Source organism: Megascapheus bottae, chromosome 17 (genome assembly GCF_031878675.1).
Source record: "Megascapheus bottae isolate mThoBot1 chromosome 17, mThoBot2.hap1, whole genome shotgun sequence".
NCBI lineage: Eukaryota > Metazoa > Chordata > Mammalia > Rodentia > Geomyidae > Megascapheus > Megascapheus bottae.
The window spans coordinates 14,198,634-14,213,848 of record NC_143525.1 but is presented as its reverse complement, the minus strand read 5'-3'; the positions used below and the strand labels follow the sequence as shown (position 1 = coordinate 14,213,848).

At 34.7% G+C, this 15,215-nt stretch overlaps 1 protein-coding gene across 9 annotated transcripts in view; it reads left to right on the top strand.

Moving 5' to 3' along the window:
* Cep112 (centrosomal protein 112) overlaps positions 1–15,215 on the top strand; it is a 350,634-nt gene that overhangs the window by 59,100 nt on the left and 276,319 nt on the right. For all 9 annotated transcript variants that reach the window (XR_016538284.1, XM_090349879.1, XM_090349880.1 and 6 more), the window contains 4 exons: positions 5,623–5,709; positions 11,660–11,759; positions 12,348–12,466; positions 14,906–15,049. Coding sequence is in view for 8 of the 9 variants with exons in the window: in XM_090349879.1 (XP_090206005.1) it covers positions 5,623–5,709; positions 11,660–11,759; positions 12,348–12,466; positions 14,906–15,049 (450 nt within the window). In the remaining variant the exon portion in view is untranslated. The remainder of the gene's footprint in view (positions 1–5,622; positions 5,710–11,659; positions 11,760–12,347; positions 12,467–14,905; positions 15,050–15,215) is intronic.

Sequence of the window (15,215 nt, the reverse complement as noted above, 5' to 3'; positions counted from 1 at the left end):
ATAGAAGGGTTACATTATATTCACCAGATAGAGAGCGCATTACTTCATAAACATTGATACCCTTTCTCATGTCTTGGTCCCCATTTCCCTCCCCCAACCCCACCCCTCATCTTGTTTTCCTCCCTTCCCTATCCTATTTCAAATAACCAAATAAACATAGATACAGTATATCAGATAACAAGGTAAAATACTGTAACAATATGAGATAACCAAGGATAACAAAAGAGATGAGAGATAACATAGTACATTAAGGACAACAGTCAATCATTATATGGCTTTTGTTTCCTTATCCTGGAGGTCCTTTCATTTTGAGTCACACTGTATGGCCTTATGTATCTAGGTTTTGCTCTATTACAAATCTCTGCTAGGAGAGCCCAAGGTTTCTGATTATGACAAATGAGGGAAACCATTGAGCCTATGTTCCTTTGAGTCTGGCTTACTTCACTTAATATGATTTTTTCTAAGTCTTTCCATTTCCTTACAAATGGGGCGATGTTGTTCTTTCTGACAGTAGCATAGAATTCCATTGTATATAAATACCACATCTTGTTGATCCACTCATCAACTGAAGGGCATCTAGGTTGGTTCCATATCTTTGGCACACAATTTTTAAATAGAAAAATATCAGTGTAGGTGCTCCAGTGGTGCAATCAGCGCACGGTACTTATACAGAAAAATATCAGTGTATACTTTGTGCAAAATGTTTAAATGTCACTTTTTTGAATGTGATGAGTTCTGAAGTATTTAAAATCCTTGTTTAGGAGGACTTCATATATCTCTAATCCCTGGGATAAGATAACACAGATGACTTTTTGTTTTTGTTAAGGTTATAGACATAATTGATAACAATGGGCCTTGTAGAATGTTTCAGGTTAACATTTTGTGAGTAGGGTCCATTGGAGGACCCTACTCATTCCTAGCATATAATTTTTTCCCACTAGTAAGTAACAAAATTCTTTGAATTTAGGTAGTGTGATTATTTGCATCTTGATGTTTGAAGATAATTGAAATTGAGAAAATAGACTAAGCAAATACCATGATTAGCTATCATTTATTGTTGATAATGTTTTAGATATGGTCGATAGATAGGGAGAAATGGTAATAGTAATGTTTCAGACATTTATATGCTGTGGTTTAGTTGCTACCTAGGTATACTAAATGAAGTAAACTAGATACATTAAACAAAGATAAATGATATTTCAATAATATTACAGTGGTACATTCTAAACTTCATTGAAAGCTTATAGAATTTGTGGAGTGATTCTGTGCTTTTTCAAAATTTTGTGTATTCCTTTCTGTTTACATGATTGTGATAGTTACTTGTGTTGTTTAGGCTGACCACAAACTCCTGGGCTCAAGTTAAACTCCTGCCTCACTCTCCCAAGTAGCTGAGACTACAGGGGTGAACTATTGTATCTGTTATTTTATAATGTGTGAATGATGTCTGTCTAACTAGCTAATACCTTTTCCTTATAGTTATTAATAATTATTATTCTGTTTTATTTTTTATTTTGATATTCCATTAGTTTTGATATCAATCATTAAAATTGTACATGTAAAACAGAAATCAGATCCTCTGGGTCAGGAGTGTAGCCTAGTGAAACAGTGCCCACATAGCATGCACAAAGCCCTGAGTTTGATTCCTTGAAACCATATACACAGAAACAGCCAGAAGGGGTGCTGTGGCTCAAGTGGCAAAGTGTTAGCCTTGAGCAAAAAGTGTCTAAGGATAGTTCACAGGTGCTGAATTCAAGCTCCAGAACAGGCAGAAAAAAAAGAAAGAAAGAAAGAAAGAAAGAAAGAAAGAAAGAAAGAAATCAGATCCTCTGACCTCTGTAGGAGTAATGTTAAATAGCTGAGTGAGTATTTGAAAGTATGTAAATATTGTGTAAAATGAGCAATGGCTAATTATAACAGAAATCTTTGTACCCAAGAAGACTTCTATATTAAATAAGTGAATGTATTCATCAGCTTTATTCACTTCGCAGGAATGTCCAAAACTTTGAACTGTTTTTTTTTTTTATGTAAATACTTCAGAAAGTGCTTAATGGATCGTGTAAACAAGTTTTAAAGTTTTAAGCAGAAATTTCAGAGGCACTTTCAAAACAGATTTGTAAGAAAGCCATGTAAAAATCAAATTCAGTTTATTTTAGCAATGTGATTTCCATAGGATGAATGTGTATATGCTTATTACTGTGAAGTTATGCTGTTCTCCCTACTTAAACTTCTTTTACTAGAACTGGGTTGCTTAATCCTGGGGTTTAGGTAACTGTCTGAGGGAATCCTCTGGTCATGAAACCTAGAAATTTGGTCAAATGGAGTGAGAATTTCTTCTTTCCATGGATCTCAATCAGTTTTTTTTTTGGGGGGGGGGAGTCAGTTGTGGGGCCTGAACTCTGGGCTTGAGCACTGTCCTTGAATTCAAAGGACTACTTTGAACCACAGTGCCACTTCCAGTTTTCCAATGATTAATTGGAGAAAAGAGTCTTTGGGACTTTTCCAGCCTGGGCTGGCTTTGAACCGTGATCTTCAGATCTCAGCTTCCTAAGTAGCTAGGATTATAGACATGAGCCACTGTCGCCTGGCTTCCCAAGTAATTCTTAATTCCACATTATTTTTTCATGATGCAAATCACTTAGGTGAGTATTTCAGTACCGAACTAAACTCTAACAGGAGATGAGTGATAAGGATCAGCAGAACAATGGTGGTTGTAGTAATGGAGTATATCAATGTTCACTTTTTCCTTAAGTAGTGATACAAAGGAATATCAATTCAAAATGCCAGTTCATGAATGCAGTGCATCAATGTCACCCTCATTCTTCCTCATCTCTCCCAAACCCACTCATCTCCATTTACCTAGTTCCATGTTTACAAATACACATTGAGTTTTACAATGGCATTCATATCCTATTTTATGTAGGGCCTCTCTGCTTAGCCTAACAGCTCACTATTACTTTCCTACAAATAAAGAATGTGTAATAAGGCTTAGTTTTTATTTTCCTTAATTTTATTTATTTAATTAATTTATTTATTGTTGGTCATGGGGCTTGAACTCAGGGTCTGAGCACTATCCTTGAGCTCTTTTGCTCAAGGCTAGCATCTACCACTTTAAGCCACATATGTACACTAACAGGTATATATGTATATAGATATTAAAACCAAACCTTAAAATTAGAAAAAGTATCACTGTGGCTCAACGTAGTAGAGTGCTAGCCTTGAGCTGAAGAGCTCAGGGACAGCATTCAAGCCCAGAGTTCAAGCCCCATGACCTCCCTCACTCTATCCCCTATTACAAAATAACTCATGATCCTGGATTGGATCTGGATCCTGGATATGGAAAATAAAAGCCCTTAATAACATTATTGTGACAATCCATAAAGTTTTCAGTGGGTAATATATCTTATTAACGTACTGATTTTGATAACTGTTGTGGTTATGGAAATGTCCTCTTCTAAGGAAATATACAGTGACAGTTTTAGGAATAAAGAGTCCTGATGTTTCTAACTGTAAGTGATGCTGAAACTAGTATATAGTCTCTCTGTCTCTGTCTCCCTTTTTCTTTCCTTCTCTCTTTCTTTCCCTAAATGGGGTGTTCGGGGTATGATAGACAGCCACAAGGTATTTAGGGTTAATCCTCAAAAGTGTGAAGATATTATACAGAGATCTATCAATGAATTATATCCTATAAAGCTGGCTTGCTAATTCTTTGTTTTTATTAAATTGAACAAGAGGATTGAACCCAGAGCCTCATTTATGTCAAACAGGTGTTGTACCACTTAATCCTGTTTGGGTTTTGTTTTTGAGGTCAGTTGCCTGGCTTTGCCTCAAACACGCAGTCCTCCTGTCTCTGCCTCCTGACTAAGATTATAAATATAGGCCATCATGACTGGCTTTATTTCTTGTTAATTGTACTCAGTATTGGTTTTGTAAAAGATATACCCATAGAGTGAGATCACTGAGTTAGGCACAGAGAAGAGGAACATGCAGAATGTTTCCTTTTGCGTAAGAGTTAACTTTTTATCTCTTAATAGTGGTTATAGTGGTGGTGATGTCCTAGATCACAATAGCCAATACTTGCTCTTAGTAGTTAATCAGAAATAGAGGTAGAAATAGGTCTGCCAATTCCCAGTGCACATTTTTTATTTTTTGATACTGATCTGGGGCTTGAATTCATGGCCTGAGCATAGTCCCTGAGTTCTATTTGCTCATGGCTGGCATTCCACCAGTTGAGCCATGGCACTATTTCTGAGTAGTTTATTGGAGATAAGAGTCTCATTGACTTTGCTTTCTAGGTTGACTTCGAACTATGATCTTCAGATCTCGGTCTCTAGAGTAGCTAGGATTACAGGTGTGATCTCCCAGCTCCCATCCATATTCTTTTAAATATAATGTATTAGGTGGCCAAGTATTTTTGCATTCAAGTAATACATTTTATGCTACTCTTTTTGAAACCTATAATTGCTGTGCTTTTTTCATTTTTAAATTCCAGGGGTGCATGCATTATCATTCAGCATTGATCACATATATGCTGACATTGCTCAGAACAATATTACACATAGGGCTAGCAGAGAGGATAGGAGGCATTAAGGAATGGCTTGAGGGAGCTAGGTTCATGATGCCAAAGAAAGGAAACTGAAAAGCTGATTAGTTACATGTTTGTCAGAAGACTGCCATATTTTTATAAATATTCTTAAATTGTCATATCAATGTATAGTTTAGTACAAATGTTTTTAAATATGCATGTATATATGAACAAAGAGAAAAAGGTTGGAAAAGAACTAATAAAATGAAAAAGTCTGGAATATTATGTGGATTTAAATATAAAAGCAGAATACTAATATAAACTGGCTTTTTGGAAGGAGATGGGGATAACTAAAAAATCTGTAATTAACATGTTGTCAGTTTCACTAACCAAGTGAAATTTAGTTTGAGATTTTTAATTACTTCAGAAGCTATTGAAAGAAAGAACATAGTCAGTAGATTGGTATATATAATGTTATTGTTAAGCCTGTGGCTTAGCAAATTAAATATTTTTTATAGAAAATGTTATTTAAAAAAATTTACTGGGCCAATTGTGGTGGCTCATACCTATAATTCTAGCTACTCAGTAGGCTGAGATATTAGGATCGCAGTTCAAAGCCAGCCAGGGCACTACAAAGTCGTGAAACTCATCTCCAATTAATCTCTAGAAAACAAGAAGTGGGGCTGTGGCTCAAAGGTAGGGTGGTAGCCTTGAGCTAAAGAACTCAGGGACAGCGCCCAGGCCCAGGGTTCAAGCCCCCTTGACTCCCCACCCCCATTTTTTTTTTTTTTTTACTGGTATTGGAATTTGATCTCAGGGACTTGAACTTGGACTTGCAGGCAAGCACTCTACCATTTGAGTCACATCCTTGGCTGTCTTTGCTGGGGATGTGATTTATTTAAGCTTATTTTTCAATAAGATCTCTTGCTTTTTCCCAGATTGGTCTTGGACCTCAACATTCCTACTTTTGCCTCCAGTTTAGTTGGGATGATAAGTGTGTGCTACCCTGCCTGACCATGAGTTTTAAAAAATATAATTGTGTAATTTTTTTCACAAGAGTAAGAATAAATTAATAAGATCTTTAAATTTTTTCCTTCAAGTTGGACATGAAGACAAAAATGATGGAAGCAAAATTTCATGAAGAAAAGCTTAAACTACAACAGAAACATGATGGTGATGTTCAGAAGGTGAGATATACATAATTTATTTCCATTGTTATTGAACATTTAAAATAGTCTAGGTTTTTTCATGATTCATGTGTTTGTATCTTTATCGGTTCATTATGTACTTTATGATAGCGTATGTCATTAATGAGATTTGCTAAGGTAACATCACACATAGCACCAGTTGATTTGTAAGCTTTATTGACAAAACTGTGTTATTTCACTCCTTTTACATTGCCCTTTAGTTCCTCAACCATTATTTTAGGACTGGGTTTCTCATAACTTTTGGGGGCAGGGTACCAGGCCTTATACTCTCTCTTGGCTGATTATTATTGCTCAGCTGGTATTCTAACACTAGAGCCAAACCTCCCATCTCCCATTTAGCTTTTTTTTTTTTTGGCTGGTTAATTGGAGATTGAGTCTCAGATTTTTCAGTATGGGTTGGCTTCCATCTGCAATTTTCAGATTTCAGCCTCTAAGTAGCTAGATGTGAGTGACTTTTTATAGCTTTTGAAATCTTTATTTTATCATTACCCCTTATGAAATTTGAAATAACATGTCAGTGGTAAATAGTTTGTTTCATCCTAATAGCCTTTCAGTTTTCTCATAATTATCCTTTTCCTTTAAATTTGTTAATTTGGGACAGGGTCAGCATTATGTTTCCAAGGCTAGTCTTGAACTTGTGCCCAGTCCATCTCAGCCTCTGGAGTAGCTGCAATTTAATGTGTGAGCCATTATACTTAACTTTCTTTTTAATTAAAAAGGAACTCCTAGACTTAGTTCTGTTTGATGTGGGTGGCTATTCAATGTAACGGTAGAACTAACAATGATGGTTACTTTTTTGAGTAGCTCATTGAAATTTGGGATTTCTAATCTTGAAATACTTTCAGATAAAATTTTTTTTCCTACAGAGGCTCAATCAAAATAATAATTTGTGGCTATGTTCCATATAACTTGACTTAGTATTTTATTTTAGTAATGATTTAAAATGTTAGTGATTTGATTATGTGTTTGTGTTTTGTTTTGTTCTGATTTTGGCATTGGTAATTGAACCCAAGGCTATGTGTATGCAAGTGCACAACCACATAAATTATGCTCCCAAGCTTATGTGTTTATTTTAAATACCCACCACGGATCCAAATAGAGACTGCTGTACTGTTGGAGGAAAAAAAAACTGAAAAAAAAATGAGGGTAGAGGTGACACTGTTCAAAAGAGATGTACTCATTACCTGACTTATATAACTGTAAGCCCTCTGTACATCACCTTTACAATAATAACTTAAAAAATAAAAATGTTTGATAAGAAATGTATTCACTTAATATAACTCTGACTCCTATATGCCTACATTACAATAAAAATACAAAAATAATGTACTCACTATTTTATTTTTGTATATATTTTTATTGTAATTAATAGAAGGGTTACATTATATTCACCAGATAGAAGGTGCATTACTTCACAAACATTGATACCCTTTCTCATGTCTTGGTCCCCATTTTCCTTCCCCAACCCCCACCCCTTATCTTGTTTTCCCCCTTCCCTGTCCTGTTTCAAATAACCAAATAAGCATATATACAGTATATCATTCACTACTTTATATAACCGTAACCCTTCTGTACATCACCTTGACAAAAATTAAATTTAAACACACACACACACACACACACACACACACACACAGAAAACAAACAAACAAAAATACAAAACAAAGCAACCAGAGACAGAGGTGTAAGTCAAGCGTGATCCATACCTGTAATGTCAGCATTGGCAAGGCTGATGCCATAATACAGTGAGTTCTAGGCTACTTTGGGCTACAAAGAGAGATCTTACCTCAAATCAGATCAGAACAGAAGAGAAGACATTGAAAGGCAGTGGCTGAGAAGTCACAGCATTATATATGCACTGAAACATTTCTATTTTAGTGAAACACCCTGGTGTCCTTTCACCCTATGAAAACCCTGTAGCCCTCTGACAACCTCAAGCTTCTTAAAGGCAGATAATATTAGTATTTAATCAGGTACACATTTAACTCATCTTCAAAGAAGGGAATAACTGGTTGCATATTAGAAAGCTGCTGCTGCTGCTGCTGCTGCTCCTCCTTCTTTTTGCTTGAACTCAGGGCCTGGGTACTATCCTTAGATACTTTTTGCTCAAGACTAACACTGTGCAACTTGAGCCACAGCGCCACAGAGTTTTCTGTGTATGTGTTTTCAGGGAATCCAAACCCGGGCTTTGTGCATGATAGGTGAATACCCTACCAGTAGACTACACTCCTGGCCCAGAGAGTTTAAAATATTTAATTCTTTCCCTTTGTCTCTCCTTAAATCTTAAAGGCAAATACTACTTTTTGCTCTAACTAAAATTTTACTTTTAGTATTGTTTGCTTTGTGGGCTAACTTACCTGCATTTGTATTTCTGTGATTTTAGTGTTTAAATATATTTTGAAGTATAAAATAATGATTAGTATATTAAATGATTAGAGTTAAAACATCTCGCACAGTATATATAAATAACATAAAATTTGTGCAGTTTTGATACATATGAGTTCTTTTTATCTATTTCACAGTAGCAGAGCTAAATGTAAGGAGGCTTATGTCATCTTCTATATGCCTGGAAATTCATGTTGTGTGCACCAAGGCGTGGGAGGACTCAGGGAGACACTGACCTTAAGATTTTCTATTCCAATGTAGTGGAGCAAATTATGTTGTCCCAACATGTCAAGTTTCTGATGGCTTCTCCCTGCCATTTTATGACAATTTAATTTCTGAGTTTTATTTAAGGGAACAACCTAATTTATTATTTATACTCTTCTTAAAATTTGGTAGGTGAAAATTGAGACATATAACATATTTTAGGTTTTTCTACTATATTTAACACTTTTTCTTTTCCTTATAAGTATTTATTTACTTATTACTAAATACAAGCATAGGCAATTATTTCTAGTAGTCAACCACTGCTAGTGACTAGCTAATAGAATGGGGCAAAGTATTTTAAATGTTTTCTGTTTCCTGTGAAATCTTTGTGCGTGTGTGTGTGTGTGTGTGTGTGTGTGTGTGCATGTGCGCGTACACACATGTGTAACAGTACTGGGGCTTGAACTTAGGGCCTGCATGCTATGCCTAAACTTTATAAAATTTTACTTTATTTATTGTTATTGTAGAGGTGGTATATAAAGGGATTACAGTTATGGTAATGAGTATAATTTTTTTGAACCATGTTTCCACTTCCCTTGCTCTTTCCCAGTTTTTCTTTCCCATCCCCACCCACAAGATGTACAGTTCATTTTCTACATGTTGTCTTGTGAGTACCACTGTTGTATTTGCTTACCCTTTGTTCCACTTTTTCTGTGTCCCTCTTACCCTTGCAGATACAAACAAATAAAACAAAAGAAAAACAAAACAATAGAAACTAAAAAAAAAACAACTATTTCCTTTTCTCGGAGTTCATTTTATAAAATGTTATTTTATATGATCATATGCACGTAGCTATTGAGCCTTCGTTATCTACTCCTATGAATATCCTCCTTTGGCTTCAATGTATGAATGTCTAGAGATCTATATAATTTAGTATGTCCCTGTGTGAATAGATATTGATATATATGTGCTTATATATTAACAAATTAGTATGTTTACTTGTAGAAATATCTGAACATTCTAGCTATCACAAATGAGGGAAACCATACAACTGATGTTTCTTTGTCTCTGGCTTATTTCACTTAATATAATTTTTTCTTAGTCTTTACATTTCCTTACAAAAGGAACAATATCATTCTTTCTGATGGATGAATAGAATTCTCATATATATATATATATATATATATATATATATATCTCACATTTTCTTGATCCATTCATCCACTGAGAGTCCTCTGGTTGATTCCATATCTTGGCCATGGTAAACAATGCTGCAATAAATATGATTGTGATGGTGGCTTTAGTGTGGTGGTGTGTTCTGTTGGATAAATGCCCAGGAGTAGGATTGCTAGGCCATAGGATAGTGCTTAAACACACACACACACACACACACACACACACACACACCCAAACCCAAAAGGTGATGGGCTTAAATTTACTTAAGTAAGGTTAATGAATACATTTCTTTTAAACATTGCTATCCCATCCCTCATTTTCTCCAGCTTAGCCTTCCTTATTCTCCTCCATCCCCCAAATTGCAAGGTTTATATTCAACATAGTGTTAAGTGAGTATCAATGTTGTATTAGTCATAGGATAGCTCTTTCGAGTAACATCCACATTGCTTTCCAGAGTGGGTGTAGAGTTCTTTTTGGCCACATTCCCACCAGAATTTATTGATTGGATTGTTGAGTTTTTGAGCATTGGTTTTTGAAGGTTTACTTTTTTGAGCCTGTGTCTGATGCATAGCTGGTAAAAACTTTCTATTCTGTGTGCTTTCTATATATCTTGTTAGTGATGTCCTTTGCTGTGCAGAAGCACTTCAGTTTGATACAATCTTTTTTTCTTTTGTTCAGTTGTGGGGCTTGAACTCTGGGCCTGCATGTTGTCCCTGAGTTCTTCAGCTCAAGATTATTGCTCTACTACTTGGAGCCACAGTGCCACTTTTGGTTTTCTGGTGGTTATTTGCAGATAAGAGCCTGGGAGACTTTCATGCCTGGGCTGGCTTTGAACAGTGATCCTTAGATCTCAGCCTCCTGTGTAGCTAGCTAGATTTACAGGCATGAGTCACCAGGCCCTGGCTTGATATAATCCCATTTATCCAGATTTTCTTTGATTTGTTGTGATTCTGGATTTTTAGTTTCTAAGATTAGACCTGTGCCTAGAAGGCCTAGTGTTTGTTTCCCGTATTCCTTCTTGTAATATTTTTATGGCATCTAGTCTTTCGCTCAAGGCTAGTGCTTTACCACTTTAACTACAGTCCTGTTTCTACCTTTTTGGTGGTTAAGAGGAGGTAAGTCTCATGGACTTTCTTGCCTGGGTTGACTTTGAACCATAATCTTCAGACCTTAGCCTCAAGAAGGTTACAGATATGAGCCACCATTATGTAGTGCCTTACTCTTATGAAATCTTTTAAAAAATTATTTTTAACTAGTTATACCAAGGGGTTTTAATTTGACATGTCAGTTTGTGAGTACAATGCATCTTTTTTTAATTAAGATTTTTTATTAACACTGAGTTTAAAAATGTCATGTTCTAAAAAGTATTCAAGAAAAAAATCTCTATATGCAAACACTGGCACATAAATTTAAGAACATAATTAAAATTAAGCTGAGTCTTTGTATGTCATAGATACATGTTGATTTATATATCAATTTATGTTTATAGAATAGATATCCTATCATAGACCTATATGTCTATATACATATTTTATATTTCTAAATTCATGTCAATGGAGTACCTGAGTATTGAGTCATCGCTCTTATATTGTTTAGATCTAATACCTTTAATGTCAAGGAGACTACATATATTTTGTTCGTTTGGTCTTGGCTTATCTCACTCAACTCTAGTTCTGTCCTCTTCCTAGCGAATGCCATTATTTTATCTTGTCTGGGCTATGCAGAACTCCATTGTATATATGTACCACATGTTTTGTATCCATTACTCTCTAGTGGGGCAGCTAGGTTGTTTCCATCGCTTGGCTATTGTGAACAGTGCAGCAATGCACATGGCTGCGCAGGTGTCCTTGTCATATCCTGGGTTATGATGGTTAGGATAGATGCCTAGGAGTGGTATTATAGGGAAGGTGTGTGTTTAGTTTTTTGAGGAACCTCCAAACAGCTTTCCAGAGTGGTAGTACATTACCTCTTCCACCACCTATCCCAGTAATTTACCAATCTATCCTAATGATTTTCTTAATGTGCTATCATTTTTCTACAATTTTAGTTAGGGGGATATATTTATAAAATTGACTAAGATAGACTTGCAAAGTATTTAGATCATTAAAAAATTGTAAGTTCTCTACTTAATCCTGTATTCCTGGCATTTTCTATTAATTTTCAGATTCTAGAAAGAAAGAATAATGAAATAGAAGAACTGAAAGCTTTCTATAGAACAAAACAAAATGAAACTGAGGAGACTATAAGAAAGCTTGAAAAGAAAGGTGATGTATGGTTACATAAATCTTTATATATGTATTTGTATTTTATTTTAATGGCCGAAATTTTGAAGGCACATTTTACTTTCTGACCTTTTGTAAGTATCCATCAATGGGGTGAATCTTCTCAGTAATCTTCACATAAACTGGTGTGTTTACACTGCAGGTTTAAGATATCAAAAAGCAAAGAGCTGTGGATAGAGAATTGTTGGATCATGACTAGCTAGTTTCCCTCTAAGGCACCTGGCCTTTTTCCTGATTTAGGAAAGGAAAACTTTTAGAATGATTTTTGGACTGCACTATTGCATTTTTCTTGTTAAAGTGACAGAGAAACCATTAGAGTGGGAAGATACTTGATACTCATCACAGTTTTAAAACTTTCTAGAGGTAAAGTAAGGGCAAATTCAGTCAAGGCTTTGCATGATAGAGTAATGGGGAAAATAGCAAAAAATAAAGAAACCATTAGAAAGAGAAAATCAAGAAGATTTGTGAAAAACTGTATTGCAGCTCTTAACGATTAGCTATGTTTTGTGTGCATAAACTCTTATGTGGTTTTTAGAGCTAGCTTAACAATATTTTCATCATTTTTGACAGTTCAGGCCCTTATACGTGATTGCCAAGTTATCAGAGAGACTAAGGAAAACCAGATTACAGAGCTCAAAAAGATATGTGAACAAAGTGCAGAATCTCTCAATAATGATTGGGAGAAAAAGGTGAGTTCCCTAAAATAGTACCAAAAATACAAATGTGCATGCTTCAGATAAATCCATTTAACAATAAAAAATAATCTACAAAAGTAATTTAACAGAATATATTGAAACGTATTTTAAAATCTTATAAACATGTAGACCAAAAATAAGTACTTTTTATGTTTTGATATATTTCTAGAAATCTGTGGTATATAAAATAATTTTCACTATTTTTTGCATATCTTTTTTGGGGGGAGAAGGAGGTTGAATTCAGGGGCTTCATGCTTACTAACCTAGTCCTCTACCACTTGAGCCATGCCTCCAGCCTTGTTTTTGGCTGATTATTTGGGAAATGGAATCTAGCAAACTCCTCTGCTTTTGCTGGTCTTAAACCGAAGTCCTCCAGATCTCAGCCTCTTGAATAACTAGCATTGTAAGTGTGAGCTACTTGGGCATGGCTAGAAAACAAACTTTTGACTTAGGTTTATTAATATTCTGAAGGGTTTTTTTTTGGTCACAGACAATAGATTTTTTTAATGTTTGACTTTTATTTTTTTATTAAAGAATTTATTAACATTGATTTTTACATCATATTTCAAATGATGTATTTAACAAACAAGTATTCATGAAGGTAATCTCTATATACAATCACTGGCACTTAGATTTTAGAACATAATTAAAATTAGGCTGAGGGTTTGTATGTCATAGATACATATTAATCTATGTAATAAAACATTGTGTCTATAGAGTCATAGATTTTTGTATCTATGTAGTTGTGTTTATATTTCCAGTACCATGTCCATAGCATTGGGTATGCAAATATTGAGTCATTGCTCTTGTACTGTTTGGATCTAATAGCCACATATTAAGGATACCATGTGCCTTTTGTTCCTTTGGTCTTGACTTGTCTCATTCAACATGATTCGCTCTAGATTCATCCACTTCCCTGCAAATGCCATTATTTTATCTTGTCTGTTGGCTATGTAGAATTCCCACATTTTCTGTATCCATTCATCTGCAGTAGGGCATCTGGATTGTTTCCATCGCCTGGCTATTGTGAATAGTGCAGAGATGAACATAGCTGAGCAGATGTCCTTATCATGTCCTTATGATGTTCAGGATAAGAAGCCCAGGAGTGGTATGGTGGGATTGTAGGGAAGATCAATTTTCAGTTCTTTAAGAAACCTCTACACTGCTTTCCAGAGTGATAGCTAATAGATTTTTAAGGAAAATAAGTTTTAATTTATGATTTATTTCTTTCTTGAAATTTTAGACAGCATAATATAATAAAGACTATAATTTGTTTCTGAAACTTATTTTTGATGTGGACAGCATTACTAGGAGATGTCATAATTAGTTGCATATGAAAAATACAAATGTTGGTCCTATGGTTTTGTGTTGATCTTCTACAAGTTAAAGGACTGACTTTTGAATGCTTGAGGTGAAACTGGCTTAAAAATGTACATTTCAGACATTTCTGCAAAAATATGAACTTTATCAGAGATTTGGAGAACTATATAAAAGTCTAAAACACCATATATTTTGAGTTTGTAAAACCCAAATATCTGCTTGCATGGCTGTGACTAAGCCATACTTGTCATATAACCAGTGTTATGAAATTGCCTTATTATACCTTTGTTTCTTGTCCCATCCTCATTTATGATATGTCCCTCAGACATATCATTGAGACTTGTGGTCTCCTGTTCTTCCCATCTAGTGAGTGATTTAGGAAATAAAATGGAGAAGTGACTTCAAGGCTGAGAACATAAGCTCAGTTCTCTTCAAAAGCTGTCACTGAACCTCTTCTGGACCTTCTGTATTTGCCTTTGTCTATTTCCATTTTGCAGTATATATGTACTATTCTTTATCAATAAAGATTCTTATACATGACTTACATAAAACATAGTACTTCTCAGTCATTGTACTCAGTCTATTTGATGTATAGGTACAACCTTTGAGTTGTTTGTGTAGATGATAGGATGGCTAAAAGTTTCTGATTTGGAGTCTGAGTAAGGGAGAACAGTTTTTAGCATTAATATCACATGACCTTTTATGTTTAATAAAACGAACAGTAGATAATATTCCTTATAAATATTTTTACTTTTTTCAGACTGTTATTAATGCGTAATGGAGATATTATGTTGCTTATCTGATTTATTTGCTATTTATACCTATGGCAGATAATTTCCTATAATACCAGCTCATCCACTAAAACCGTCAAGAAAGAAGAAAACAAAACTGTTTCTTAATCATGCTGTTTTACAGTGTGGGATTGAACCCAGGGCTTTGTGCATACTATCCAAACTAATTATGTTTTATATATTTTTACTTAATGCTTACTTGTGTATTTTCTATTTTTGTTGTATGTTTTACCATGTAGATATAAATAGAAATATTAGGGATTTTTTTCTGAATTGCAAAATACTATTTGATATTAATGAGAATCTCAATTTCATTGTGTAGCTCCACAATGCTGTAGCAGAAATGGAAAAGGAAAAGTTTGAGCTTCAAAAACAACACACTGAGAATATTCAAGAATTGCTTCAGGACACAAATGTACGTCTGAATAAAATGGAGGGTGAATACATGGCACAAACACAATCAACAGTAAGTGTTGTTTATAATATGTTTAGGAATTATCTTCTTAATAATTGTTCTTATGCTTCACTGGAGTTCACAATATGTAAACAGGTTATTGCATTAAAAGAAAAGGCTTTCTGCTTCTAAATGAACCAGATTTACATGTAACAACAAGCAATCCCTTTAAGTTTGC